Here is a 27,340-nt window from a genome sequence, read left to right as displayed (position 1 = left end):
CAGGAACTCCGCTCCAGAACTGCCCAAACAATGGAAAGTCCTTGCCCAGTACAAATTCCACTTCCAGTGTCTCACATTTTAACAGCTACCATTGCACAGAGCCATAGTCCGTCACAAAGGTCAGTGACACCGTAGTTTTTGTCTCTGGCCCCCTTGTTACAAAGTCCAGAATTTCAGGCAGGACCCGAGACACTTGCTGGCGGGAGTCTAGAATGACCCCCAGCGGGATTCCCCCGATCACTAACTCGCAGGATTTCTCCCACGGGCTATACCATTTTGCAGCCATTTCCACTGATCAATCTCTTGTACTGGGCTCCTGGCCCTTTAAATCCTGCACTGTTTGCACCACAGGAGAAAAAAAATGTCCAGATTAACACCAGCAGTCTCTGCTCCTGCAAACTAGCAGGCTTCCAGCACTTTTACTTCTCAGCAGGGACAACTGCCCGCATCCGACACTAATCATAGGGGGTTAGCTCTTCTCCGGGGGTCATTCACACAAATATCTTTGCCAGACACCAAGTTTAAGGTCCAAACTTCGCTTTTATTTGGCACCTTAGCAAAGCAAACATAATACAAAACAAATACCTGCCCGGCTGGGCTCTAACTAAACATAGTGCAGAATCCCTGACTCACCTATAGAGTGCTGTTCAGACACGGTCATAACATGCAGTTTTCTCAGCTAGCCCAGCATCCTCCAGGCTGTAGCAAATGCTAGTCCATTTGGGGGATTGTGGTCCAGCAGTCCTCCCGATTCTGACCTCGTGGCCCTTGTACCGCAGGCGTCACTGTGTCCCCCAAATTCCAGGCTGTCACTTAGCCTTGTGGTCCCTCAGCCTAGCCCAGCTGAGGCCACACAGACAGAGCCTCCAGGCCTCTGTCTACAGGCAACACGCTCCCTCCTTTCTGACACTCTGGGAGGTGCCTTATGCCAGGCTGATTACCTCCAGCTTGTCTCACCTGTGGTGGAACAGGGGTGTGGACCGCAGTATCCACCCCTTCCTTGCCTACAACCTGCGTGAGACCTGTCACTGTCTCACAATATCTATATGTGCCGTCTCCATCCTGTATATGAACATAATTGCCCTGACTAACCCCGAGTTTGCAACGAGTAATCCCACAACGTTCTGAATATAGGACCAATAGTGCTGGATTAAAGAAACCACAGGGGACACCGCGTGCGAAGACCGACACACACAGACAGCGAGCAGACCTGAACACCCGAACGCGGACTGAGACGGTGTGCAGAGACAGGTGAAGAGACGGGCGCAGGACTAGTAATGTACGGCACTATAGCCACATTATATAAGATATACAGTATGTCGCTTACAAATTCTCCATGGAGTATAACAAGTGAATTTTAATACTCTACTAATCAAAAGAGATCTTTGAGAAACATATATTTGATGTCAACATTACAGTATTAATATATACTTATCATCATTAACATGAACTTACCAACTTTATTGCTGATCGCGTTGGAATAGGATATACCTCCATTTTTTGGTATGAATTAACAATACTCAATTCCATTCGAGGAATCAACATCCAAATATTATATTGGCGTGTATATATACTCAAGTTTCATTTACACTTTAATTTATGGTCTGCATATAGAGATCTGTAAATCCGGCAAAGAGATCCATGACTTGAAGGCTGATAAATACAGTGGATTATATTTCTATAAACACCGAGGCATCTGGATATATACCTCAGACTTCATTAGAGCAATATAATTGCCCCAGCATTTTATACTTTTTATTGCTTTTTTATTACTTATGTATATTTGTCCTGTTTGCTGATCTGCTTTGTTTTATGTTTCAAATACATTTTATGGGATATTTTATACTGTCCATGTGACACCTGACAAAATGTTTTGTGTGTCCTACAATTAGCATACAAATCTCTTTCTATTCCTCAGCAACATAGGGTTTGTTGCGGAGTGAGCACCATCTCTTTATCTACCCAACTGGTGGAGCCACTATCTATTTTCCTCTACAACATTACATCATGCATGAGGGTATTTGCAACTCCAAGTTCATAAGTCAAAAGTTCCCACTGGAGTCTCACACTCAGTGAGAGCCACAGGATAGCTCTTGCTATCCCCATGAAGATCCAGCACAAGTAGCATTTTGTCCAACACATAGTCCTCAGCTACCAAACTGGCATGTACCAGCCTCACCTGGCTCCCTGCGTCCAACAACGCTTGGACTGGACTGCTATTCACAACAATGTCACACATTTTTGTCACAGTCTCTAGTCCCGATGTCTTAACACCTACCGACTCGGCAGATAGCGATTGCTGCTGGCTCACACCACAGTTCACGGCTTCTGAGGTTGCAGGGCACTGGTCAGCAACATGCCCAACCTCCAGAGCCTTGCTCACTATCACTTTGTCTGCTAAACAAGCAATAACAGGAACGTACTTACCCATTGACGTCATAGGCTTGGCACTCCTGGGAGATGAAGGTGCTCCAGGAACATCTTTCCAGAGGTCATCAACCTTTTTTGGGATCTTAGGAACCTCCAGCCTTTGTTTCTTGGCGCAACAATCACATGCAGACTCCTCAGTGCAGTGGTTGCCATGGGAAACACCTTGGCATTAATTCCCGTCTTTTCCAGGACAATGAGTCTCACACTCTACTGAAGACTTTTCCTCAGATTTTCCAGCCGCACAATTTGAAGCACTTTACGCCCGTTGGCACATCACCGACACCTTGGACCTTTACAAAGTGTCCCTTCAGCATTGAAGAATTTCTCTTCAGGGCCAGCTGCAGTTGCGCCTCCAAAGCCTCTCGCTCTGCATCAAACCGCACCAATTCACTTTGGGTGTAACCAATCAGCATGCCCATGTCTTTCTGCTGTTTATCCGCCACAACCGCCTGACATATTCCTCTATGAGACCCATGGTAAAGGACAGTCCTGTCGCAACAAAGTCTCTGCAACTGGGCTTCTGGCCCTTTGAATCTCAGCAAGTTTTTTTTCTTGCAACACAGCAAAAAAAAAAATAATCTCCACAGGTCAGTCTCTTTTACTTGGGCTTCCAACCCTTTCAATCACCACAGCAAACAGTGTCCAGATTTGCAACCGCAACAGAGGACAAAGAGGCTTCAGGCCATTTAGCTCCAACACAATAGCCAAGCAGCATTCAGCAGCACCTGCTCTTTCTGTCTTGTCGTTGGCCCAGGCAACACTTTGCCTTTTCACTTTCCGTTGCCCATAGCATCAATATTGTGTTCTCTTAGCATGGACAATGCCCACATCCTCCACCAATTGTAAAGGATCAATCTCTCTCAGGGGGTCGCAGTCACAGGCTTTTTTGCAGACCATCGGTTTTATGTCCAAACTGGTGCTTTATTGTGGAACCCACACAAACATAAGCATCAAAATGAAACAAACACCTGCCTGTCTGGGCTCTAACTAATACACAATTGTTAACCTGACTCACCTCTAAGCACAGGGTCTCAGGCTCCTAGCCTTAGCAGGTCTGCTCATTAGACACAAGTCCATACGAGAATGGATCCGGCTTTACATAGCCTTGTGGCCCCTCGGCCACATACGGTCCAGCAGCCTCTAGGCTGTGACCACACCAGCCCCCTTGGGGGAGATGGTCCAGAAGTCCTTCTGACTCTGACTGTGCGACCCTCTTTCTGTAGGCATCGCTGAGCCCCCCAAAGTTCAGGCTTGACAAAGCCTTGCGGCCCCTCAGCCATTCTGGCTGAGACCACACAGAGCCTCTGTAGGCCTCTGTTTCCAAGTTTTCTCTCTCCCAGACTGACACACAGCACATTGGTTTTATCCATCCTTGATTACAGAAGGCCTCATCTGCGATGACCTCAGGTAAAAGACAATACCTGTACTGGAAGGGTGTGGACTGGCAGATCCCACTACCAAACTTATCCATCAGTCCAAATAAAATCCAGCCTACAACAAAATGTAAACAAAAATGCCTCAGCAAACTACACTTTGCTGAAACCCCTGCAGCTTTCTGGACTTTATTTATCTAACCCAACTAAGGTATCTGGGTGTGATATACACGACTTCCAGCACTTATACTGTACACATCACCACAATATATATATTGCCGAGGGGGGCGGAGCTAGCGCCAGAGCCGGATGGCTGTGTAATGTGAAGCTCTGAGGTGGACGATTCCCTCATAAGCACAGATCTTCAGCTAAACAAGCCTAAAATGGTCAAAATCGGAGGCCCAAGGTCTGCTGACAACCAGGAGCTGATCCGATCATCATCTCAAGCTGGTGACATGGAGAAATGCATTAAGAAAGCCGCACAGACATATGCGGCCAGAGAATCTAAAATGGCACCGGAACCACCTCGCACGCCGAAAAGCAAACAGCAAGCTGGAAGCGCTGCTGACAAGGTGAGAGAGGAGTCCCCAGGGGCCGAAGCGCTCCCGCTCTCCAGATCCTTTTTAAAGGAAGCCCTATCGGAAGCCCTAGAACCTATTAAGTCTGACCTCAACCCCATTAAGGAGGACATGAGACACATAGGGAGAAGGGTAGAAGCACTGGAGGAAGCACATACCGTCCTTACTGCACATCAGAATGCGATTACCTCCAATCTGAACGTACACCAAAAGCACCTGAACTCTCAATATATGCAATTAGAAGATCAGGAGAATAGAGGCAGGCGCAACAATCTGCGCTTCAGGGGCATCCCTGAATCGGTGGGCCCTGATGAGATCCCAGAAACGGTGATGCAAATATGCCTGAAACTCTTGGGCCCAAAATCCACACATGAAGTCATCATTGAACGAGCTCATAGAGCACTGCGCCCCAAGCCTCAGCCCACAGATCCTCCTAGGGGCATAATTTGTAAATTTTTGCATTTTCCGGCCAAAGAGGCAATCTTAAATAGTGCAAGAAATACCCTCCAGTTGACATGGGATGAAAATCCAATTTCTATATACCAAGACCTAGCTCAATCTACATTGAAAAAACGTAAATCTCTCAAACCACTTACCAACCTGCTGAGGAACAGAAAGGTCATTTATAAGGCTACTTTCACACTTGCGTTCGGAGCGGATCCGTCTGGTGTCTGCACAGACGGATCCGCACCTATAATGCAAATGCTTAGATCCGTTCAGAACGGATCCGTTTGCATTACCATGAACAAAAAAAAAATATAATAATTTTTTTGTTCATGATAGTGCAAACGGATCCGTTTTGACTTTACATTGAAAGTCAATGGGGGACGGATCCGTTTGAAAATTGAGCCATACTGTGTCAACTTCAAATGGATCCGTCCCCATTGACTTACATTGTAAGTCTGGACGGATCCGTTTGCCTCCGCACGGCCAGGCGGACACCCGAACGCTGCAAGCAGCGTTCAGGTGTCCGCCTGCTGAGCGGAGCGGAGGACAAACGGTGCCAGACTGATGCATTCTGAGCAGATCCGCATCCACTCAGAATGCATTAGGACTGGACGGATCCGTTCGGGGCCGCTTGTGAGAGCCTTCAAACGGAACTCACAAGCGGAGCCCCGAACGCGAGTGTGAAAGTAGCCTAAGTGGTTGTTTCCATTTGGGCTTTCCTTCTTTCACAATGGCCGCAGGATCTCCATCCAATCCTATGGTGACCTGGACAAAGCCTATGACACCCTGCAAATTCCACCGCTCCCAGTTGAAAACGGGGAAATAGTCCAGGACTTATCTAATATACCTATCCTTCCTTCAGAAGAACCGTGGGAGACTCCTCGCACTCAAAAGTCTCAAAAAGCCAGAAGAAATCGTCAAGCCTCCTCCTCCAAGCGTTTGTCACTAGTGATGAGCGGGAGGTGCCATATTCGATTTCGCGATATTTCGCGAATATTCGAATGAATATTCGTGTTATATTCATCGAAATCGAATATTCGTAATTATTCCAATTATCGCAAATAATATACGATTATTTTTTTTCGCGTATTGCGATTATTTATCTTGATAGTATAAGGCAACGTTCCTATGCTAATTGACAATGGCTAGGCTAATATGTGTATTTTACGAAATTTCGTTATTTGCTCTAACTTCGTCTCTTAGAATATTACGAATATTCTAAAAGACGAAGTTAGAGCAATATTACGAAATTTCGTAAAATACACATATAGATTGTAATTTAGCTAATATAGTGCTATAATCCCTTTTTTTTCCTCTAATTTTTTTTTGCCTCTTCTGAACTTAAGTTTTGTAAAATATGTACACTATTAAAAAATATTACTATAGCAGTATATTAGCTTAAATACAATCTATGTGTATTTTACGAAATTTCGTAATATTGCTCTAACTTCGTCTTTTAGAATATTCGTAATATTCTAAAAGACGAAGTTAGAGCAATATTACGAACATTTGCAAAAGCCGAAATTGCGATGCGAGTAATATAATACGAAATAATCGCATGAAGATTTCAACTTAGCACTGCTATATTCCACACTAGGCTAGAATATGGAATATAGCAATGCTAAGTTGAAATCTTCATGCGATTATTTCGTATTATATTACTCGCATCGCAATTTCGGCTTTTGCAAATGTTCTTAATATTGCTCTAACTTCGTCTTTTAGAATATTACGAATATTCTAAAAGACGAAGTTAGAGCAATATTACGAAATTTCTAAAAGACGAAGTTAGAGCAATATTACGAAATTTCGTAAAATACACATAGATTGTATTTAAGCTAATATACTACTATAGTAATATTTTTTAATAGTGTACATATTTTACAAAACTTAAGTTCAGAAGAGGCAAAAAAAAATTAGAGGAAAAAAAAGGGATTATAGCACTATATTAGCTAAATTACAAACTATATGTGTATTTTACGAAATTTCGTAATATTGCTCTAACTTCGTCTTTTAGAATATTCGTAATATTGCTCTAACTTCGTCTTTCAGAATATTACGAATATTCTAAAAGACGAAGTTAGAGCAATATTAAGAACATTTGAAAAAGTCGAAATTGCGATGCGAGTAATATAACACGAAATAATCGCATGAAGATTTCAACTTAGCACTGCTATATTCCATATTCTAGCCTAATATGGAATATAGCTGTGCTAAGTTAGCACTGCTATATTCCATACTAGGCTAGAATATGGAATATAGCAGTGCTAAGTTGAAATCTTCATGCGATTATTTCGTATTATATTACTCGCATCGCAATTTCGGCTTTTGCAAAATTTCGTAAAATACACATATAGATTAGATTGTAATTTAGCTAATATTGAATATAGCAGTAAGTTGAAAACGCCACTGAGTGGAGCAGCCAGGAAGCCAAGAATCCAAAGGACAGGTAAGAACAACTTTAGGGAAGTGGGAAAGGAAAAAATTATAATAATAAAAAAAATAAAAAAAACGAATATTCGAATTCGCGAATATATAGAACGATATTCAAAATATTCGCGAAATCTCGAAATTGCGATATTCGAGAAAAAAATTTGCAATTCGAATATTCGCGCTCAACACTATTTGTCACTTACAGACGACTGACCAGAATCGCAAAAGTCCCTCAAATCCTCTCACTGGATCAGGACTCTCTAATCACTGGACCCCTGGAGAAGAAAAGGGTGGACTACGCTTTTCCTAAATAGAAGTCTATTTAGTAAAAGTATCTACTCAGAAATCTTAAAGCACTTACATCTATAGTGTCTTGTAGTCATAATATTGATATAGGTTTCATTATACATGTCTGCTTTTCATACGTTTCGCCAGGAAGGTCTCTTCACCCCCCCACTCCTAGTTCTTGTTTAAGTTGGGGCTCCAACGGAAATTTTTTTTCTTTATTGAGGGTTCGTCGAGGTTGCTCTTTAGCAAGAGAACCACTTTACCCTCCTATGCTCTTAGAGCTACAATGCTCTTATTTGTTAGTGCCCATTGGGCGCTGTTTGTATCTTTGTGTTAATATTCTTGTTACTAACTTTCTTTTGTTCTTAGACAGGACTCAGGGGCACACTAGAATATGTAGTTTATTACATGTTATGCATTTCCGACTTCATGAAGAATACCTCTGTCCAGCTTCATTAACCTGTATTCTGTTTGACATTAGGAATAAGGAGAATAGGAGCAGTGGGATACGCATCCTTCCTAGAATTCTCTGGAGACAACACTTACTTCGAGGTGGCACCCTCCTTCTACTCCAGTCGGTGGGTGATATGCATCTGTCACACAAGTCATTAGCCTGGTCTGCATCCCCATATTTTTCCAAATATGTCTGACCTTAAACTTGTCTCCTACAATGTCAAGGGGCTGAGGTCTTTTTCAAAGAGATGCCAGATCCTATCTCTCTTGAACATGGAGAAATGTTCTATAGTTTTCCTACAGGAAACCCACTTTAAACACGACAACTAACCCAACCTCTCCTTCTCCAAATTTCCTATTTGGTATCACTGCGGAGCTGGAGGTGCCGCCTCGAGGGGTGTCAGTATAGGTTTCCATAGAGGCCTACCCTTCCATTGCAATTCCCATATCCAAGACCCAGAAGGCAGATTTCTCATTCTTAAAAGCCTAGTGGGTAGATCACTATATACTTTTGTAAACATATACGCTCCTAATGAGGATCAGATTAGCTGGCTTTCCACATTAATATCACTAGTAGAAACCCACAGAGAAGGCATACTAATTATGGCAGGTGATTTTAATTTTGCCTTTAATCCCCTGATAGATACCACATCCAAGAGATCATCTGTCTCCTTAAAAGATCTCAATTTCATGCATTCTAAACTCCAAAACTTAGGTGTCATTGACGTATGGAGGTGTCACAATCCTCAGGGACTAGATTATTCCTTTTATTCCTTGGCAAACAAGTCCTATAGCAGGATAGACTATATCCTAATCTCTAAGGAACATCTGCAATTATGCTCATCCTCTCGGATAGGAGATATAACCCTATCAGATCACTCCCCTATATTTTGTGATATTCACCCACCAAATAGATCACATAAAAACTCGATCTGGAGATTTAATGAATCTCTACTAGGGAGTGATAAGTACAGGACTCAAATATCCTCCTTCCTTGAGGAGTATTTCATAATCAACAATTCCCCGGAAATATCCCCCCAGATACTTTGGGACGCTCACAAAGCCTTTATCAGAGGCAGATTAATTAGTCTTTGCTCGTTTCTTAAAAAAGAATCTGAGAAAAAACTCTCCACCCTATTATCCAAAATCCACGTATTGGAAAAAGCCCATAAACAATCGTTACTTGCCCTACATCTTTCAGAACTTTCCTCTCTCAGAACGGAATTGAAAAATTTTCTTAATGAGAAATCAGCCAAACACTACCTATCTGCCCAGCAAAAAGTCTTTGCCCGTGGTAACAAGGCCTTTAAGTTCACAATGCAGAGAGTTAAACAGAGGCAAATTTTCCATTATATCCAGAGCATTAAATCCCCACGAAACACTCACCTGTTTAAAGCACATGAAATAGCTGAACAATTTAGGAAATTTTATGAGACTCTTTATAATCTCCCCCCCACTACACTCCCAGACCCTATACGAGATAGAGAGTCCAATATCAACTCCTTTTTATCCTCTTTAAAACTACCATCTCTTCCCACAACCCAAAGAATATCTCTATCCAAGCCATTCACCACCACTGAGATTTTAGCCGCCATTAAATCAACCCCTAAAGGTAAATGCCCGGGTCCAGACGGGATGCCCATAACTTATTACTCGACGTTTAAATACATACTTTTTTGCTCCGAATTTTCAATCTCGCCCTAGACAAATATCCACTTACTTCAGACATGACAAAAGCTATTATTACGGTCATCCCTAAACAGGGCAAAGATCCCACTTCATGTTCCAGCTATCGCCCCATCTCTCTACTAAATGTAGACCTTAAATTACTATCTAAAATGTTAGCTACTAGATTACAAAGCCTCCTGCCATACCTAATCTACCCTGACCAGGTCGGTTTTGTTAAAGGTCGAGAAGGGAAGGATAATACCACTAAAGTATTAAACGCTTTATTTTATGCCTCCCATACATCCACCCCCCTAGTATTGATTGGCACGGATGCCGAGAAAGCATTCAACAGAGTAGACTGGACCTTTATCTCCTTGACTTTGTTGAAATTTCAATTACCTGAATCATTTATAAATGCTATCTTTTCCATGTATTCCCGCTCTTCGGCATCCGTGTCAACCAATGACACTTTATCCTCTTGTTTCCCCATAAAGAAAGGAACAAGACAGGGCTGCCCACTTTCCCCCCTTATATTCGTCCTAGTGATGGAGACCCTACTGCAGTCCCTTAGACAAGACCCAAATATCAGAGGTTTGAAAGTCAGTGGATGTGAATTTAAATTGGCGGCATTCGCGGATCACTTATTGATTTTCACGACCAACCCACTTGTATCTATACCTGTAATACTATCTAAACTTAGTCACTTTTGTTTGCTATCCAATTTTAAGGTCAATGCCTCTAAATCTCAAATAATCCATATGGGCCTTCCCCTGACTACTCTTATAGCCCTCCAGACTAACTCCCCCTTTAACTTGCATACCCAACAACTGACATACCTGGGTGTAAAATTGTCCCCACATCCTGCGGATCTATTTAACCTTAATTATAAACCGCTTTTAGCATCCTTAATTACACAACTAGAAACTTTAGACTTCCCTTACTTATCCTGGTTCGGGAGAAAAAAACATTATTATGTCCTTAGTAATACCCAGACTTACTTATCTGATGCAAGTGCTTCCCATTGAGATCCCTAAATCTTATTTCTCCTCCCTTAATAAGCACATCCGCAAATATATCTGGCAGGGGAAAAAGTTCCGTATCTCTTTTGAGACTCTCACTAAACCTAGGTCCGGGGGAGGTATCGGACTTCCTAACCCTGAAATGTATATGTATAGGCTATTCAGCTCTCAAGAGTTTGTTGTGCCTTTTCATAGGTAAATGCACTGATATCCAATTTATTTTAGTCAAGATGGATGTTCATTACCTTTAAGAGCCATGCTCGACTATAGTTACAATTTTGTATGTCTTAAGTAAGGTCACACAAAAGGTTTCTACTCTTCAGTGTTATTCTTCTCATGAATGTACCAGTCTGAGAAGAATACTCCTTGTCTACTTTTAAATTTAGGACAAGAGATAAAGATAAGCTCTATACAGCTGGTGATAATTACCTATACAATTAGGCATTTATTAATGAAGCAAAATATATAATATGTATGTATTCATTTAATGAGCCTTAGTCCTTAGCATAAGCCTTAGCATAAGACAATCAGTAGAACATATAATATATATTATATTATACTGTTATATGTTATGAAGACAACATGTATCCAGTATATTATATATACAGACGTGGACAAAATTGTTGGTACCCTTTGGTCAATGAAAGAAAAAGTCACAATGGTCACAGAAATAACTTTAATCTGACAAAAGTAATAATAAATTAAAATTCTATAAATGTTAACCAATGAAAGTCAGACATTGTTTTTCAACCATGCTTCAACAGAATTATGTAAAAAAATAAACTCATGAAACAGGCATGGACAAAAATGATGGTACCCCTAACTTAATATTTTGTTGCGCAACCTTTTGAGGCAATCACTGCAATCAAACGCTTCCTGTAACTGTCAATGAGACATCTGCACCTCTCAGCAGGTATTTTGGCCCACTCCTCATGAGCAAACTGCTCCAGTTGTGTCCGGTTTGAAGGGTGCCTTTTCCAGACTGCATGTTTCAGCTCCTTCCAAAGATGCTCAATAGGATTGAGGTCAGGGCTCATAGAAGGCCACTTTAGAATAGTCCAATTTTTTCCTCTTAGCCATTCTTGGGTGTTTTTAGCGGTGTGTTTTGGGTCATTGTCCTGTTGCAAGACCCATGACCTGCGACTGAGACCAAGCTTTCTGACACTGGCTAGTACATTTCTCTCTAGAATTCCTTGATAGTCTTGAGATTTCATTGTACCCTGCACAGATTCAAGACACCCTGTGCCAGACGCAGCAAAGCAGCCCCAGAACATAACAGAGCCTCCTCCATGTTTCACAGTAGGGACAGTGTTCTTTTCTTGATATGCTTCATTTTTTCGTCTGTGAACATACAGCTGATGTGCCTTGGCAAAAACTTCGATTTTTGTCTCATCTGTCCACAGGACATTCTCCCAGAAGCTTTGTGGCTTGTCAACATGTAGTTTGGCATATTCCAGTCTTGCTTTTTTATGATTCGTTTTCAACAATGGTGTCCTCCTTGGTCGTCTCCCATGTAGTCCACTTTGGCTCAAACAACGACGGATGGTGCGATCTGACACTGATGTTCCTTGAGCATGAAGTTCACCTTGAATCTCTTTAGAAGTCTTTCTAGGCTCTTTTGTTACCATTCGGATTATCCGTCTCTTAGATTTGTCATCAATTTTCCTCCTGCGGCCACGTCCAGGGAGGTTGGCTACAGTCCCATGGATCTTAAACTTATGAATAATATGTGCAACTGTACTCACAGGAACATCTAGTTGCTTGGAGATGGTCTTATAGCCTTTACCTTTAACATGCTTGTCTATAATTTTCTTTCTGATCTCTTGAGACAGCTCTTTCCTTTGCTTCCTCTGGTCCATGTCGAGTGTGGTACACACCATATCACCAAACAACACAGTGATTACCTGGAGCCATATATATAGGCCCAATGGCTGATTACAAGGTTGTAGACACCTGTGATGCTAATTAGTGGACACACCTTGAATTAACATGTCCCTTTGGTCACATTATGTTCTGTGTTTTCTAGGGGTACCATCATTTTTGTCCATGCCTGTTTCATGAGTTTATTTTTTTACATAATTCTGTTGAAGCATGGTTGAAAAACAATGTCTGACTTTCATTGGTTAACATTTATAGAATTTTAATTTATTATTACTTTTGTCAGATTAAAGTTATTTCTGTGACCATTGTGACTTTTTCTTTCATTGACCAAAGGGTACCAACAATTTTGTCCACGTCTGTATATTTCTCATTAGGAGAATCTTTGTCTCTAAAAGAGTGTCTGTGAAGATGTGTGTTTTGTAACCATGAATCACAGCTTTTGGTGTGACAAGAGGAGGTACTGATATCTCTGAGAAAACAAAGCCATTGAAGTTATTTATGATCCTAAATAAACAGTGTGAGAAACATTCAGAGAGACGCCTAGAGGTCTGTCTCTAATTGCTACAAGTGTCAGAATTAATCCCTATAGCTTTGAATTAAAGCTTTTAAAGGGATTCTGTCACCAGATTTTACCCCTATAACCTAAAGATATCCTCATGTCTGGACTAAGAAGAAGAATCCTAAGCTGGCCTTATTAAAAGTCACTGAGGCTCTATTTGTCCAAAAAACTGGTTTTTATAACCTGCCAATCACTTACTTAAGGTGCCCAAGGAGCGGTCCGTTAATACAGGGTGCCCGTCCGCACCCCTTGCCGTCCGGTGCCCAGCGCCGCCTTCCGTCTTCATCGCCGCCTTCTACAGCCTAGTGCGCAGGCGCGGGATTTGGCAAAGGGATGGGAGGATTGCAGGGGCGGCGCTGAGCTGTAGAAGGCGGCGATGAAGACGGAAGGCGGCGCTGGGCACCGGACGGCAAGGGGTGCGGACGGGCACCCTGTATTAACGGACCTCCCCTTGGGCACCTTAAGTAAGTGATTGGCAGGTTATAAAAACCAGTTTTTTGGACAAATAGAGCCTCAGTGACTTTTAATAAGGCCAGCTTAGGATTCTTCTTCTTAGTCCGGACATGAGGATATCTTTAGGTTATAGGGGTAAAATCTGGTGACAGAATCCCTTTAAGGTCAAAATGTATAGAATACATTTTATTCAGACTTACAGAAGTTAACCCTTTATACTATGATGTAAAAAGCTTACACGGCAGTGCCACCTAGTAGGTGACATTACAACAGTAGCAAAAGTGCATTCTGGGTAAGGTTATGATGTCATATTTCGTATCAATAGTCACACCCATCCGACAGTGATTGGAAAGTTCCAAATTAGGAAGGTGTGTCTAACTGATAAGTTTGTGATCATAAACCATACACAGGGGGGAGAAAACGGACACACAAGAAAGAGAGGAAAGAGAAGTTAAGCTCTTTAGAGGGGTCTATCAGGATGAAAGCCATGGTTACATGCGCTATGATGGACCACCCAGCTTTCCCAGGAGCAGAAGTGAGATTTCTACTAGGACTTGGTAAGAGACACAGAAAATGATATTTCATTTTATTAAAACTAATTTGATAGTGTGGGTGAAATTATACCATCTAGATTGGTGAATAAATACATTAAAGGGGTTATCCGAGTTAATAAAAAAAAAAAAAACACTTAAAATCCATCAGGATATACATATAATTTGGTTAGGGTAGATTTCATCAAGTTAAAACCCATACTTACACCTTTTCCTGGTTGTGTTATTGCTGTGTTTACATGCTGAAGTACATGCTGAGGGGGCGTATAACAGCAAAGCCTGAGCTCTGCCTCATGAATATTTCTGGGCGTGAACAATCTGACCTTTCCTTCACCCTGCTCTGCACTTTGCAAAAAAAATAAAAAATACACACTTGTCATGCGGATGGACGGATCCCTCTGTCAGTCTTTTTCACAGTATTCCCGGTTTGTGCATGTGCAGACCGGAAGGACGGATCCGCAAGGCAGCTCCATCGTCAGAGCTGCGTGCCTGCTGGATCCGCCGATCAGTGTGACAACTGACAGCATTTGTAGACGGATCCAGTTGCGGATCCGTCTAGAAATGCATTGCAATAACGGATCCGTCTATCCGCTTGTCATGCGGATGGATCCCTCTGTCAGTCTTTTTTCACAGTATTCCCGGTTTGTGCATGCGCAGATCGGAAGGACGGATCCGTCCTTCAGTTGTTTTGCAATGCCGGATCCGCAAGGCAGCTCCGTTGTCGGAGCTGCGTGCCTGCTGGATCCGCCGATCAGGCTACTTCCACACTTGCGTTCGGGGTTCCGTTGTGGGTTCCGTTTGAAGGATATCACAAGCGGCCCCGAACGGATCCGTACAGCCCCAATGCATTCTGAGTGGATGCGGATCCGCTCAGAATGCATCAGGATGGCTCCGCTTGGCCTCCGCTCCGCTCAGCAGGCGGACATCCAAACGCAGCTTGCAGCGTTCGGGTGTCCGCCTGGCCGTGCGGAGCCAAACGGATCCGTCCAGACTTACAATGTAAGTCAATTTCAAATAAGTTGCAATTTCAAACGGATCCGTCCCCCATTGACTTTCAATGTAAAGTCTGGACGAATCCGTCTGAGCAACTTTCACACTTAGAATTTTTTCTAAACTATAATGCAGACAGATCCGTTCTGAACGGATCCCAATGTTTGCATTATAGGAGCGGATCCGTCTGTGCAGACATCAGACGGATCCGCTCCGAACGCAAGTGTGAATGTAGCCTCAGCGTGACAACTGACAGCATTTGTAGACGGATCCAGGTGCGGATCCGTCTAGAAATGCATTGCAATAACGGATCCGCCTATCCGCTTGTCAACCTTTTTCACAGTATTCCCGGTTTGTGCATGCGCAGACCGGAAGGATGGATCCGTCTATCTGCTTGCCATGTGGATGGACGGATCCCTCTGGCAGTCTTTTTCACAGTTTTCATGGTCTGCTCATGCGCAGACCGGAAGGACGGATCCGTCCTTCAGTTGTTTTGCAACGCCAGATCCGCAAGGCAGCTCCGTCGTCAGAGCTGCGTGCCTGCTGAATCCGCCGATCAGTGTGACAACGGACAGCATTTGTAGACGGATCCAGGTGCGGATCCGTCTAGAAATGAATTGCAATAACGGATCCGTCCAGCGGCACGGGCAAATAGCGGCAGGGCAGATCCGACAGGGTGAACAGCCTGTCGGATACGTCCTGCCGCTAGTGTGAAAATATCATTAGCATTATCTGTATCTAAGCAATATCTATTTTATTCTAATATATATTCAATATGGATATTGCTTAGATAAATACATATATTGATGGCAGATAAGGATTTTATATAGCTGAATAATGATGATGATGATGATGATAATAATGATGGCCAATAATTTATTTATATTTCACAGGGGGTGTTCAATGTGTACTAGTGGGGCGGGGGGAACTGTAATAACGATCCCCAGATGCAGAGGGGAACGGGTACAAACTGGCACCTCTAGCCCATGTGAATGCAGGAGGGAATGACATACCCTGCTGCTGGAGAAGAGATCACCTCGGCTCTGGTATGTACTGAGCATGAGCGATCGCATACCAGAGCCGAGGCAGTGAGAAGAGCTGGAGGGGGAGGGCACCAGAGGCTCTGACGTTTCGTTTACAGAGCCTGGCCACTCCCTCAAGCAGGGAAAAGGCTGCAAACGAAACGTCATCAGCAGAGCAGGCTTACTGACGTCGGGGGACACATGACCCAGAACTGAACTGGCCAAATAGTGATAGATAGGTGATGAAAGTGATTTTAATAATCATTCACTGGGCTACAATAAAAGCAATTAGAATAGATTTATTTAAGTCGGATAACTCCTTTAATTAATTGATCATCTCCATATTTGAGATGTAGTCTTAGGATATTGTGAGACTTCATTCTACCTGCAGAAGAATCAAGACTCATAATCTAGCAAAGCATTAAATAATTGCTTAGATATATATATATATATATTGATAGAACATTCTTCGCCAAGCTAAGTGATGGATTCCACAGGAAAGACTTATTTCAAGTCCTTCCCATTTAAGATATGATCTAGCAATGATCCTAGATCCCTGTTATTTGTCTTAATAGTCTTACCAAAGTTATATGTGTGAAAATAGTCCAGGATGGGGCGGAAGGATACAGTTATCTCTTCTAACTTATATCCTTGAATGGATTTGCCCATGCCTGAAGTCATGTGATGTGTAGTTGGTTGGAAGGGGGCAGAATGTATTTAGCATTCCATATTGATGTCTAGGATTAGACATGCCGGTCCTGATATCATGAGGTTTTCTCTGAACAGAAGTGATGTATATAAATTATGTTCCTATTTGATATCCTAACCTAATAATAGCTTGGTTATAATGTGACAAGTTATTTCCACTCACATGTATCGTTATGCTTGTAATGCTTTATATCAATGCTATATATATTCATTTGCATGTATCATTGTGTTTATTTACTTATATATGTTTATAATCTTGTAACCAATAAATCTGCATATTTTTATAAACCTGTGTATTTTTGTATAATGCAGAACTACATGTTTATCATTAACGTCATCTCACGTCAAAAAGAACTTATTTATCTGAGGAAATAGTCGGACTCAGGTGGGAATTGTATCAATTAGGTTGTCTACAATTCACCAGGTCATGATTTTAAGAATTTATGACAAATTTTATAAATTAATTTTTTTTATGGTTAATTATTTTTATGACCATAATTAATAATTCTTAATTGAATTATTACAACCCGACAAGTTGTAGACTGGGTTAGAAACCCCCCACTCACAAATGTTGGCTAGTCTTAGAAAACGCCTTCTTACCTTCTTCCACTCGGGCCCTGATTCTGGCCGACAAATCTCCTCCAGCTCCCAACTCTATACCGAACTCCTTGATTCGTAATACTTTGAAGGTCTGGAGGTGGTTCTCGACCAGTTTGTGGGCCTTAACACTCCCTTCACTCTTATAGAAGATGTGATAGCCTTAGCTCCTAAAGAGCTCAAAGACAGCTGCCCTTCTTCGCTCAGAAATTCGGAGTTTGTCGTTTCGAAATTGTTCAATCAAGATGGAGGTATCCTTTCTGATCATGACATTGGTGAACTATTTAAGACTAATATTCAGAACCCCTTTCTCTTAAGCTTCATTAGAAAGGAATCGCTCCTTATTGCTAAACAAACCCCCCCTTCCCAGGAACTCACCTGGTTTGATAAGATGATTGGCAGTTTATCGCACCCCCTTAAGCCCATATCGACAATATACAAACAGCTTAAATCTCCTCCTTCTTTAATTAAACCTGCTGTCATAGGTCTTTGGGAAAAAGATCTACAGCGTAAATTGACACCCTCTGAAATCTCGAAGGTACTGATTACTCCGCACAAGATTTCAAGATGTATTATAATTCAAGAGAACAACTATAAAATCTTGATGCGCTGGTACAAAACCCCAGATAAAACTTGCTTTTACAGTCCCAGGTCTACGGATGTTTGCTGGAGATGTCGCAAGGAAAGGGGCTCATTTATCCATATATGGTGGTCATGCGAATTGAATAAACCATGGTGGTCGAACATCTTCAAACTTAGTAATCAGATCTGTCAGTCTTCCTTCCCTTGCAACCCTGAGATTTCGCTACTCTCCTTGGGAATTGGGAGAGCGAACTCCCACAAATCAATCCTTTTTTTCTTCATGCTAGCAGCTGCCAGACTATTGATACCCAAACATTGGCTTTTCCCTGATCTCCCTAGTCTAGAGCACTGGACAAATCAACTTGATCAAATCTATAGGTTAGAAGAAATTTCTCATTGGGAACTACGAACTAGACATGTTTTCCTCCAGATCTGGACCCCATGGAAGGAGTATAGAAAATTCTCTTAGATCAAAATTTCTCTCTTTATAAGTGAATCACTCAGTCTTTCAGCTCAGAATCACATAGAGATCCTGTCTATTGTCCATTGTATAACAGTATTGCTATAATTACAGATTTACCTACTCATAGTACTTTTGGAAGGCTCATAGATACAAGTTGAGTTATATGTATTTCAACTGTTCCTGTCTTTTCCGGACCAGGCTGGTCCCTTTATTGTTAGTTTTTATTTTTATTTAATATTTTGGTGTTACAATAATATGCCTATATGACAACCATAATATCTGGCCTAATATAATATATTGCTTGTGATGTATCACTGCACTGTGTCAGGCCTTTGATGTATATGTATAAAAAAAAATAAAAAAAAAATTGTCAATATAAAAAAATATTAATAAAAATATATATATTGCCGAAACATTGAGTCACCAATGGGTGAATAAACCACTATTTTCCCCATTATCCTGGAGTGCTGCACTATTTTTTGGACTGGATTTTTGGGTAAGCTTACCCTTTTGAGCCTGCACCCGCAGTATTGTTTATAGGTTGGTGCTGCCTTACTTTTCTTATTGTATATATATATATATATATATATATATATATATTGGGTAATCCCTCTGGTAGCAGGATGTGCGGTCTCAGAACAAAACAAAAACAGGTCTATATAGCAGATAAAAAGGTTTCTATTAGTTGGGGTCGATAGTTGTGGTGAAGTCTTCTCTATTGCTAATCAAGATGTCAAGAGAAGTGTTTACAGTCACTTACATTTTTAAGGCCTCTTTCACACTTGCGTTGTCCGGATCCGGCGTGTACTCCACTTGCCGGAATTACACGCCGGATCCGGAAAAATGCAAGTGTACTGAAAGCATTTGAAGACGGATCCGTCTTCAAAATGCTTTCAGTGTTACTATGGCAACCAGGACGCTATTAAAGTCCTGGTTTCCATAGTAGGAGCGGGGAGCGGGGGAGCGGTATACTTACAGTCCGTGCGACTCCCGGGGCGCTCCAGAATGACGTCAGAGCGCCCCATGCGCATGGATGACGTGCCATGCGATCACGTGATCCATGCGCATGGGGCGCCCTGACGTCACTCTGGAGCGCCCCGGGAGCCGCACGGACGGTAAGTATGCTGCTCCCCCGCTCCCCACTACACTTTACCATGGCTGCCAGGACTTTAGCGTCCCGGCAGCCATGGTAACCACTCAGAAAAAGCTAAACGTCGGATCCGGCAATGCGCTGAAACGACGTTTAGCTTAAGGCCGTATCCGGATCAATGCCTTTCAATGGGCATTCATTCCGGATCCGGCCTTGCGGCAAGTCTTCAGGATTTTTGGCCGGAGCAAAAAGCGCAGCATGCTGCGATATTTTATCCGGCCAAAAAACGTTCCGTTCCGGAACTGAAGACATCCTGATGCATCCTGAACGGATTTCACTCCATTCAGAATGCATTAGGATAAAACTGATCAGGATTCTTCCGGCATAGAGCCCCGACGACGGAACTCTATGCCGGAAGACAAGAACGCAAGTGTGAAAGAGCCCTAAGGCATCCAGAGGGCAGATGGACTCTCCCATTCAAATACAAATACTACAGTAGATTGGATAATAACTGGTTTGGACGTCTCCAGTCACAATGTGCAAATGGCAGGAGAATGAAGTTGTCATTACACGCAAGTTGTGGGAAAATGCGACACATTTATTATCCTGGCGCATATTGGGAGGGAACACACACAGAGATCAAAACCAGCATTTGAAGCAGGAAATATTTGCTGATGAGAGGGGGGGGGGAGTGAGTTCCAAGATCCAAAAATTGGTATAAAACATGGGCAAAATTTGGCACAGGCACAGGTCCTGGGAGTCTTCCTGGGAAGGAGGTGGCCTGTGAACAGTGTTGCCAAAAGGAACCTAAATCTGGTAGCTATATGAACGACTCTGCATTACTGAATGGTTATTATGCGTTGTTATTAGTTGTGTAATATTGTTTGCTGACTGGTTTTGTTTTTGTGATTTATTTCCAGGATTCTTTAGGCCAGGAATCTGTGAAATAGTGTTGTGTTTTGTTATTGATTTAATGGTGTTTCTGTCCCACATATATAGGCTGTGTTATGGTTGTTAAATATCAGTTTTATTGCTTAAAGTGGTTTTCTTCTATGTTATGGTAATTGGTTTATTTGTGACTTATCAATATTACTGCTGCACTATTGACTCGGTATATAATATATTTTCTCTTGTTTTTCAATATACACTTTCGTTGGTGTGCTTTCTTTGCTGACCACCCCCTATAACTTACGTAGGAATATTTTTGTTGCTCAATATTATTATTATCTTATTTAATATTAATATTGTCGATAATCATATTTCTTAAGCTACTTTCACACTAGCGTTCGGGGCTCCGATTGTGAGTTCCGTTTGAAGGCTCTCACAAGCGGCCACGAACGGATCCGTCCAGCCTTAATGCATTCTGAGTGGATGCGGATCCGTCTGGCACCGTCTGTCCTCCGCTCCGCTCAGCAGGCAGACACCCGAACGCTGCTTACAGCGTTCGGGTGTCCGCCTGGCCGTGCGGAGGCAAATGGATCCGTCCAGAGTTACAATGGAAGTAAATAGGGGCGGATCTGTTCGAAGGTGAAACAATATGGTGGATTTTTCAAACGGATCTGCATCCCATTGACTTTCAATGTAAAGTCTGGACTGATCCGTCTGAATACAAATTGTACTTAGACTTTTTTAGTGAAATATAATGCAAACGGTTCCGTCTGAACGGATACCATCATTTGCATTATAGGAGCGGATCCGTCTGTTCAAATACCAGACGCATCCGCGCCGAACGCAAGTGTGAAAGTAGCCTAACATATAGAGATCGTCTAAAAAGGCCAACCCCTTCAAACACTGGCAATATTTATTCTTCCCTTACCGTCAAAGTGGCTTGACCTTTCCCTTTAGCAGTGACTATAACGTCTCCAAGTTCATTTATCTACAAAGAAATAGATTAAGTCAAGATAAACCCAAGAAATTGTATTTCCATTCAACTCCACTGACTCTTAGGTTCTTACCTGTTTTGATCGGGCCACCAAGGCGTTTTCCAAACTGAGATGATAATTTGTAGGCTCGAATATCTTAGGGAGTTTGAGGGAGACATCCATGTCCAAGTCTTTGAAAGCTGGTACATCCATCTGGTACTGAGCAAGGGCTTCAAACTGCATCATAGTGGACTAGAACCCAAGAGTTAGAGAAGAATTATGATATTGACATAACCCCAGCATATAAAACAATGATACACTAATTAGAAAGATGTTTCTGTTCATAGACTGTGAGATGATACTGAAAAAAACAGGAATTATCTAAAAATATTTTTTTTTTCACAATCATAACAAAAAAGTTTTCAATGCAATAAAAAGTAAATGTCTGTGAGACTCTCCACAATGTTCCACTGTTCGATCTTATCAACATCGACCAACTAACTAGTTCTTTTAACTCATTTTACTTCATTTCTGTCATGTTTCATCCTTTGTTAATTTTCATTTTACTTCTTCCTTTCTTCCTCAATTGTAAAGTGCAGCAGAATATGTTGGTGCTATATACATACAGATTGGTATTGTGTCAACATATTCTCTATACTGTAGATTAACAATAACTCCTGGGAATAATTTTCTCTAGAAGATCTAAGGTCATGACTTACTTGTGTGGATCCCCAGATTTTCCCATAGTATCTCTGCTCGGTTAGCCATTTCACCAGTGGTCCAGCCTTCTCAAACTCCTTCAACTTTAAAAGGGTGAGAAGTGCATAGGAGGTAGCCTCAAGGGTTAAGAAGTGGGAGCCTGGATCTTCCCAGTGGGTGCTACCTGAGTGAAAATGTGGATACAATAAAATGAATAAACGCAACTTACTGCTCACCTTAATGTATCCTCCATCAATAAAATGACACAAAAAGAAAATGGATAATTGATGGTCTTCTACCTGTAGATGCAGCCATTAGTATCCTGGAGTCCTCAAGTTTGCCAGCTTTAGCCAGTGCATAGGAAGTGATGGCGATGGAGTAGGGTTTCTTCAGGGAGTGATAATGATCATTTAAATATTGTACAGCCTTTTCAATGCTTCTAGGTAGAAACTGTATAGGAAATAACCATGGTAATAAATTGTTAAATACATATGTACAATATCTGTAGATGGTATACAGTACTTAAAAAATATTTGTTCAATATGTTCCACCATTTGTGTTTTGAGCTCTATGTTGCTTATGGGTGAGTTGTTACTGAACAGCACACCATGAGGTTAGTCATGGTACTGCAAGTGAAAGATAGTAAATGCTATAATGGCTTGAAAGGTTATCAAGGTGAATGAGCTACAGAAAGTGATACAAATTTAAAGTGTTAGAAGACACATTGAGGTGTGCCACACCTATAGTTAGGGGTTTGATTAACTAAAAAGCTTCCCTACATGTAATAAAATAATAGAAAATCCAGTACTATTCACATAATCCCCCACTGTTTTCAGCACCACTGGTGATGTAGTCGTATACCTTGCTTTACCTCTCTACCTAATCACTGGCCCCAGTAGTGATGTGCATTAAACATTACTGCAGGCAAATAAAAACATCCCAACAGTTAGGGCTAGAGTATAGGATTTTTTTTTTAACACATTTTGTTTTTAGTTTTTTTAAAGGGGAATCTTTATTAAGAAAAGTATTACCTATAATTAACATAAAAACAAAATTTAAAAAACTCCCTAAAGAGTTAAGTATATATATAAAGAAATACAATGCAACAGCACTCTGCAAACCAAATAAAGCACAAAAAAAGAATTTAATGCTAATGCTATGCTTATTAACCCCTTCAAGAACAAGCTAGTTTTTCCTTAAGGACCAGGCCATTTTTAGCAAATATGACATGTGTCAGTTTATGTGGTAATAACTTTTAAACGCTTTTGTTTATCCAGGCCATTCTGAGAGTTTTCTCGTCACATATTGTACTTCATGACAGTGGTAAAATTGAGTCAAAAAATTTCATTTTTATTTATAAAAAAATACCAAATTTACCAAAAATTTGGAAAAATTAGCAAATTTCCAAATTTCAATTTCTCAACTTTTTTATAATATTTATTACTTTACATTCCCCATATGTCTACTTCATGTTTGGATCATTTTGTGAGTGCCATTTTATTTTTTAGGGACGTTAGAATGCTTAGAAGTTTAGAAGCAAATCTTAAAATTTTTCAGAAAATTTCAAAAACCCACTTTTTAAGGACCAGTTCAGGTCTGAAGTCACTTTGTGAGGCTTACATAATAGAAACTACCCAAAAATGACCCCATTTTAGAAACTACACCCCTCAAGGTATTCAAAGCTGATTTTACAAACTTTGTTAACCCTTTAGGTGTTCCACAAGAATTAAAGAAAAATGGAGATGAAATTTCAGATTTTTGGGCAGATTTTCCATTTTAATCAATTTTTTCCCGTAACAAAGCAAGGGTTAACAGCGAAACAAAACTCAATATTTATTATCCTGATTCTGTAGTTTACAGAAACACCCCATTTGTGATCGTAAACTGTTGTACGGGCACACGACAGGGCGCAGAAGGAAAGGAATGCCATATGGTGTTTGGAGGGCCATGTCACATCCCTAGAGTAGCAACTTCAACAAATGACCCAATTTTAGAAACTACAGAATAAGGTGGCAGTTTTGTTGGTGCTAGTTTAGGCTACATATGATTTTTGGTTGCTCTATATTATACTTTTTGTGAGGCAAGATAACAAAATAAATTGCTGTTTTGGCACCATTTTTATTTTTTGTTATAAACAATGTTCATCTGACAGGTTAGATCATGAGCTATTTTTATAGAGCAGGTTGTTACGGATGCGACAATACCAAATATGACTACTTGTTTTGGTTGTTTGTTTCCATTTTACATAATAAAGCATTTAAAAAAAAAAATATGATTTTTTAGTGTCTATTCTGAAAGCCATATTTATTTTTATTTTTGGGCGACTGTCTTATGTAGGGTCTCATTTTTTTGCGGAATGAGATGACGGATTGATTGGTTTGCTTTTGGGGTGCGTTTGACTTTTTGATCGCTTGGTATTACACTTTTTGTGTTCTAAGGTGGCAAAAAATGTATTTTTTTACACCGTTAGTTATTTTTTTACGGTGTTCACTTGAGAGGTTAAATCATGTGATATTTTTATAGAGCAGGTTATTACGGACGCGGCGATAACTAATATGTATAATTTTTTATTAAATGAAAGTTTTACACAATAACAGCATTTATGAAACAAAAAAAATCATGTTTTAGCGTCTCCATATTCTGAGAGCCATAGTTTTTTATTTTTTGGGCGTTTGTCTTAGGTAGGGTTTCATTTTTTGCGGGATGGGATGTCGGTTTGATTGGTATGATTTTGGGGTGCGTATGACTTTTTGATCGCTTGGTATTAGACTGTTTGTGATGTAAGGTGACCAAAAATAGCTTTTTTACACCGTTTTTATTTTTATTTTTTTACGGTGTTCACTTGAGGGGTTAATTCATGTGATATTTTTATAGAGCAGGTCGTTACGGACATGGCAATACCTAATATGTCAACTTTTTTTATTTATTAAAGTTTTAAACACTAATATTTTTTAAACAAAAAAAATCATGTTTTGGTGTCTTCATAGTCTGAGTGTCACAACCAGACATCTGAGAAGCTCTGACAGAAGCCTTTCAGAACCTCCTCCTTGAGTTTTCTTTGTTGTGCTGTTCAGTTCCTCATCTCGTTAACTTCTCTTAGCTGTCATGTAGTTGGACTGATTGCTTCCCTTTAAATTCCTCCCCATAATGCATTACTGGGCGGCTTATACTACTTCCTGGAGTGTGTGTGCATGCTGATCCTGTTTTCCAGTCTGCTACAAAGTTAAGTGCTGAACATTTATCTGTTATTTTCTGTTTGCTGGATCCCAGGTGACCCTGACTCCCTCCGTGTCTGGTGTAGGGAGCCGGTGGTCGTGTCCCCTCACTATTGTAGGGTGTTCAGGGGTTATATAGTCGAGGTACGTGGATATGCAACCATCCACCTCTGGGATCTTTGCATAGGCTGAGCAGCCAGGGAAAGTCTCAGGTCTTGTGCAGGGGTCTCCCTTTTGGTTCCTTAGCTTTGGATCCAGTGAGTCATATATGCATGTTGCTTTGTCTTGTTTCCTGTACACCGTCCGTGACATTATAAGCCGCCAAAACCGTCTCAAGCATGGATCCGGTTTCACTTTTGGCTGAACGCTTCCAGGGTCTTTCATTGGAGGTAGCTGATCTCCGTAAGACTTTTTCTCAGCTTCAAGTGACCGGTTCAGCTTGCGTTCATGGAGTTTGTTCTGAGCCTAAGATCTCGCTCCCGGATACGTTCTCCGGGGGTAGTGAGAATTTGGTGCGTTTTAGAGAGGCTTGCAAACTCCATTTTCGCCTTCTTTCCCATTCCTCTGGTGATGAGGAACGGAGGGTGGGGATCATTATATCGCTGCTCAGGGGTAACACTCAGTCTTGGGCCTTTTCGCTGTCGGAGGGGGCACGGCCTCTCCGTTCAGTGGATGAATTCTTTTTAGCCCTGGGTCAGATATATGATGATCCGGATCGTATTGCTCTGGCTGAGTCTAGACTACGTCTATTATGCCATGGTAAACAATCCGCAGAGATATACTGCTCAGAATTTCGGAGATGGGCAGCTGATACTGGTTGGAATGATGCTGCACTCCGAAGTCAATTTTGCCATGGTCTTTCAGAGGGATTGAAAGATGCATTTGCCTTTCACGAGAGGCCTATTTATTTGGACTCTGCTATGTCTCAGGCCGTTCGTATTGACAGGCGTCTTAGAGAGAGAGGAGAGATGTCCCCTTCCTGTCATACTCAGTCCCAGGACAGTGCAGCGGTCTCATTCTGTGCGCAGGGGTCTCGGTCGCTGTCAGCCCCTTCTGAGCAGGAGCCCATGCAGCTTGGGTTGATTGCTTCTGACAATAGAAGATTCAGCTCGCATGGGAGAATTTGTTTTTGTTGTGGAGGTATAAATCATTTGGCAAATGTTTGTCCCTCTAGGAGATTCAGGCAGTTTTCTGGGAGTAATAAAGAAACAAACAGGAAAAAATATTTTAAAAATGTTCCGTCTGTTACTATTGGCAGGGTTGAGGCGGAAATTGAAGGTTTTCCGTTTGCTTGTAGTTCCCGTTTTGTCCTGCCGGCTAGGGTGGCGCTAGAGAGCAAGAACATTTTTTGTGAGATTTTTGTAGATAGTGGAGCAGCTGTCAATCTCATTGATAATCAATTTGCAATAACTCATGGTTTCCAGGTGCGCACTTTGGGAAAGGATATTCCTGTTTTTGCTATTGATTCCGCTCCACTTTCTCAGAAATCATTAAAGGGCATAGTTCACAATATCCGTTTAATTGTGAGTGATGCTCATGTTGAGGATGTGTCATGTTTCGTCCTTAGCGGTTTGCCTACTCCTCTAGTGTTGGGGCTACCCTGGCTCACTAAAAATAACCCCACCATTGATTGGCAAGCGAGGCAAATAAATGGTTGGAGAGACTTTTGCAAAGAGAATTGCCTCACGACATCTGTTTCTGAGGTTGCTACTAAGACTGTACCATCTTTTCTCTCAGAATTTTCGGAAGTCTTCTCTGAGAGTGGAGTTCAGGATTTGCCCCCGCACAGGTAGTACTATTGCCCTATTAATCTTATTCCAGGCGCCAAGCTGCCTAAATCTCGTTTATACAATCTTTCCCAACCTGAGAGGATCGCTATGCGTGCTTATATCTCTGAGAGTCTGAGAAAAGGACACATACGACCCTCGAAGTCACCTGTTGCCGCTGGTTTTTTCTTTGTTAAGAAAAAAGATGGTTCTTTA

General features: G+C 41.5%; 1 protein-coding gene across 1 annotated transcript in view; it reads right to left on the bottom strand.

Moving 5' to 3' along the window:
- LOC122925556 (venom factor-like) overlaps positions 1-27,340 on the bottom strand; it is a 482,939-nt gene that overhangs the window by 101,899 nt on the left and 353,700 nt on the right. Inside the window, exons 37-40 of the mRNA XM_044276914.1 lie at positions 22,443-22,593; positions 22,164-22,327; positions 21,538-21,696; positions 21,399-21,458 (exon numbers count right to left, since the gene is read on the bottom strand). Coding sequence (XP_044132849.1) covers positions 21,399-21,458; positions 21,538-21,696; positions 22,164-22,327; positions 22,443-22,593 — 534 coding nt within the window. The remainder of the gene's footprint in view (positions 1-21,398; positions 21,459-21,537; positions 21,697-22,163; positions 22,328-22,442; positions 22,594-27,340) is intronic.

This window comes from Bufo gargarizans, chromosome 2 (genome assembly GCF_014858855.1).
Source record: "Bufo gargarizans isolate SCDJY-AF-19 chromosome 2, ASM1485885v1, whole genome shotgun sequence".
In the NCBI taxonomy this organism is placed as follows: Eukaryota; Metazoa; Chordata; class Amphibia; order Anura; family Bufonidae; genus Bufo; species Bufo gargarizans.
This window is presented reverse-complemented; position numbering and strand designations above follow the sequence as displayed.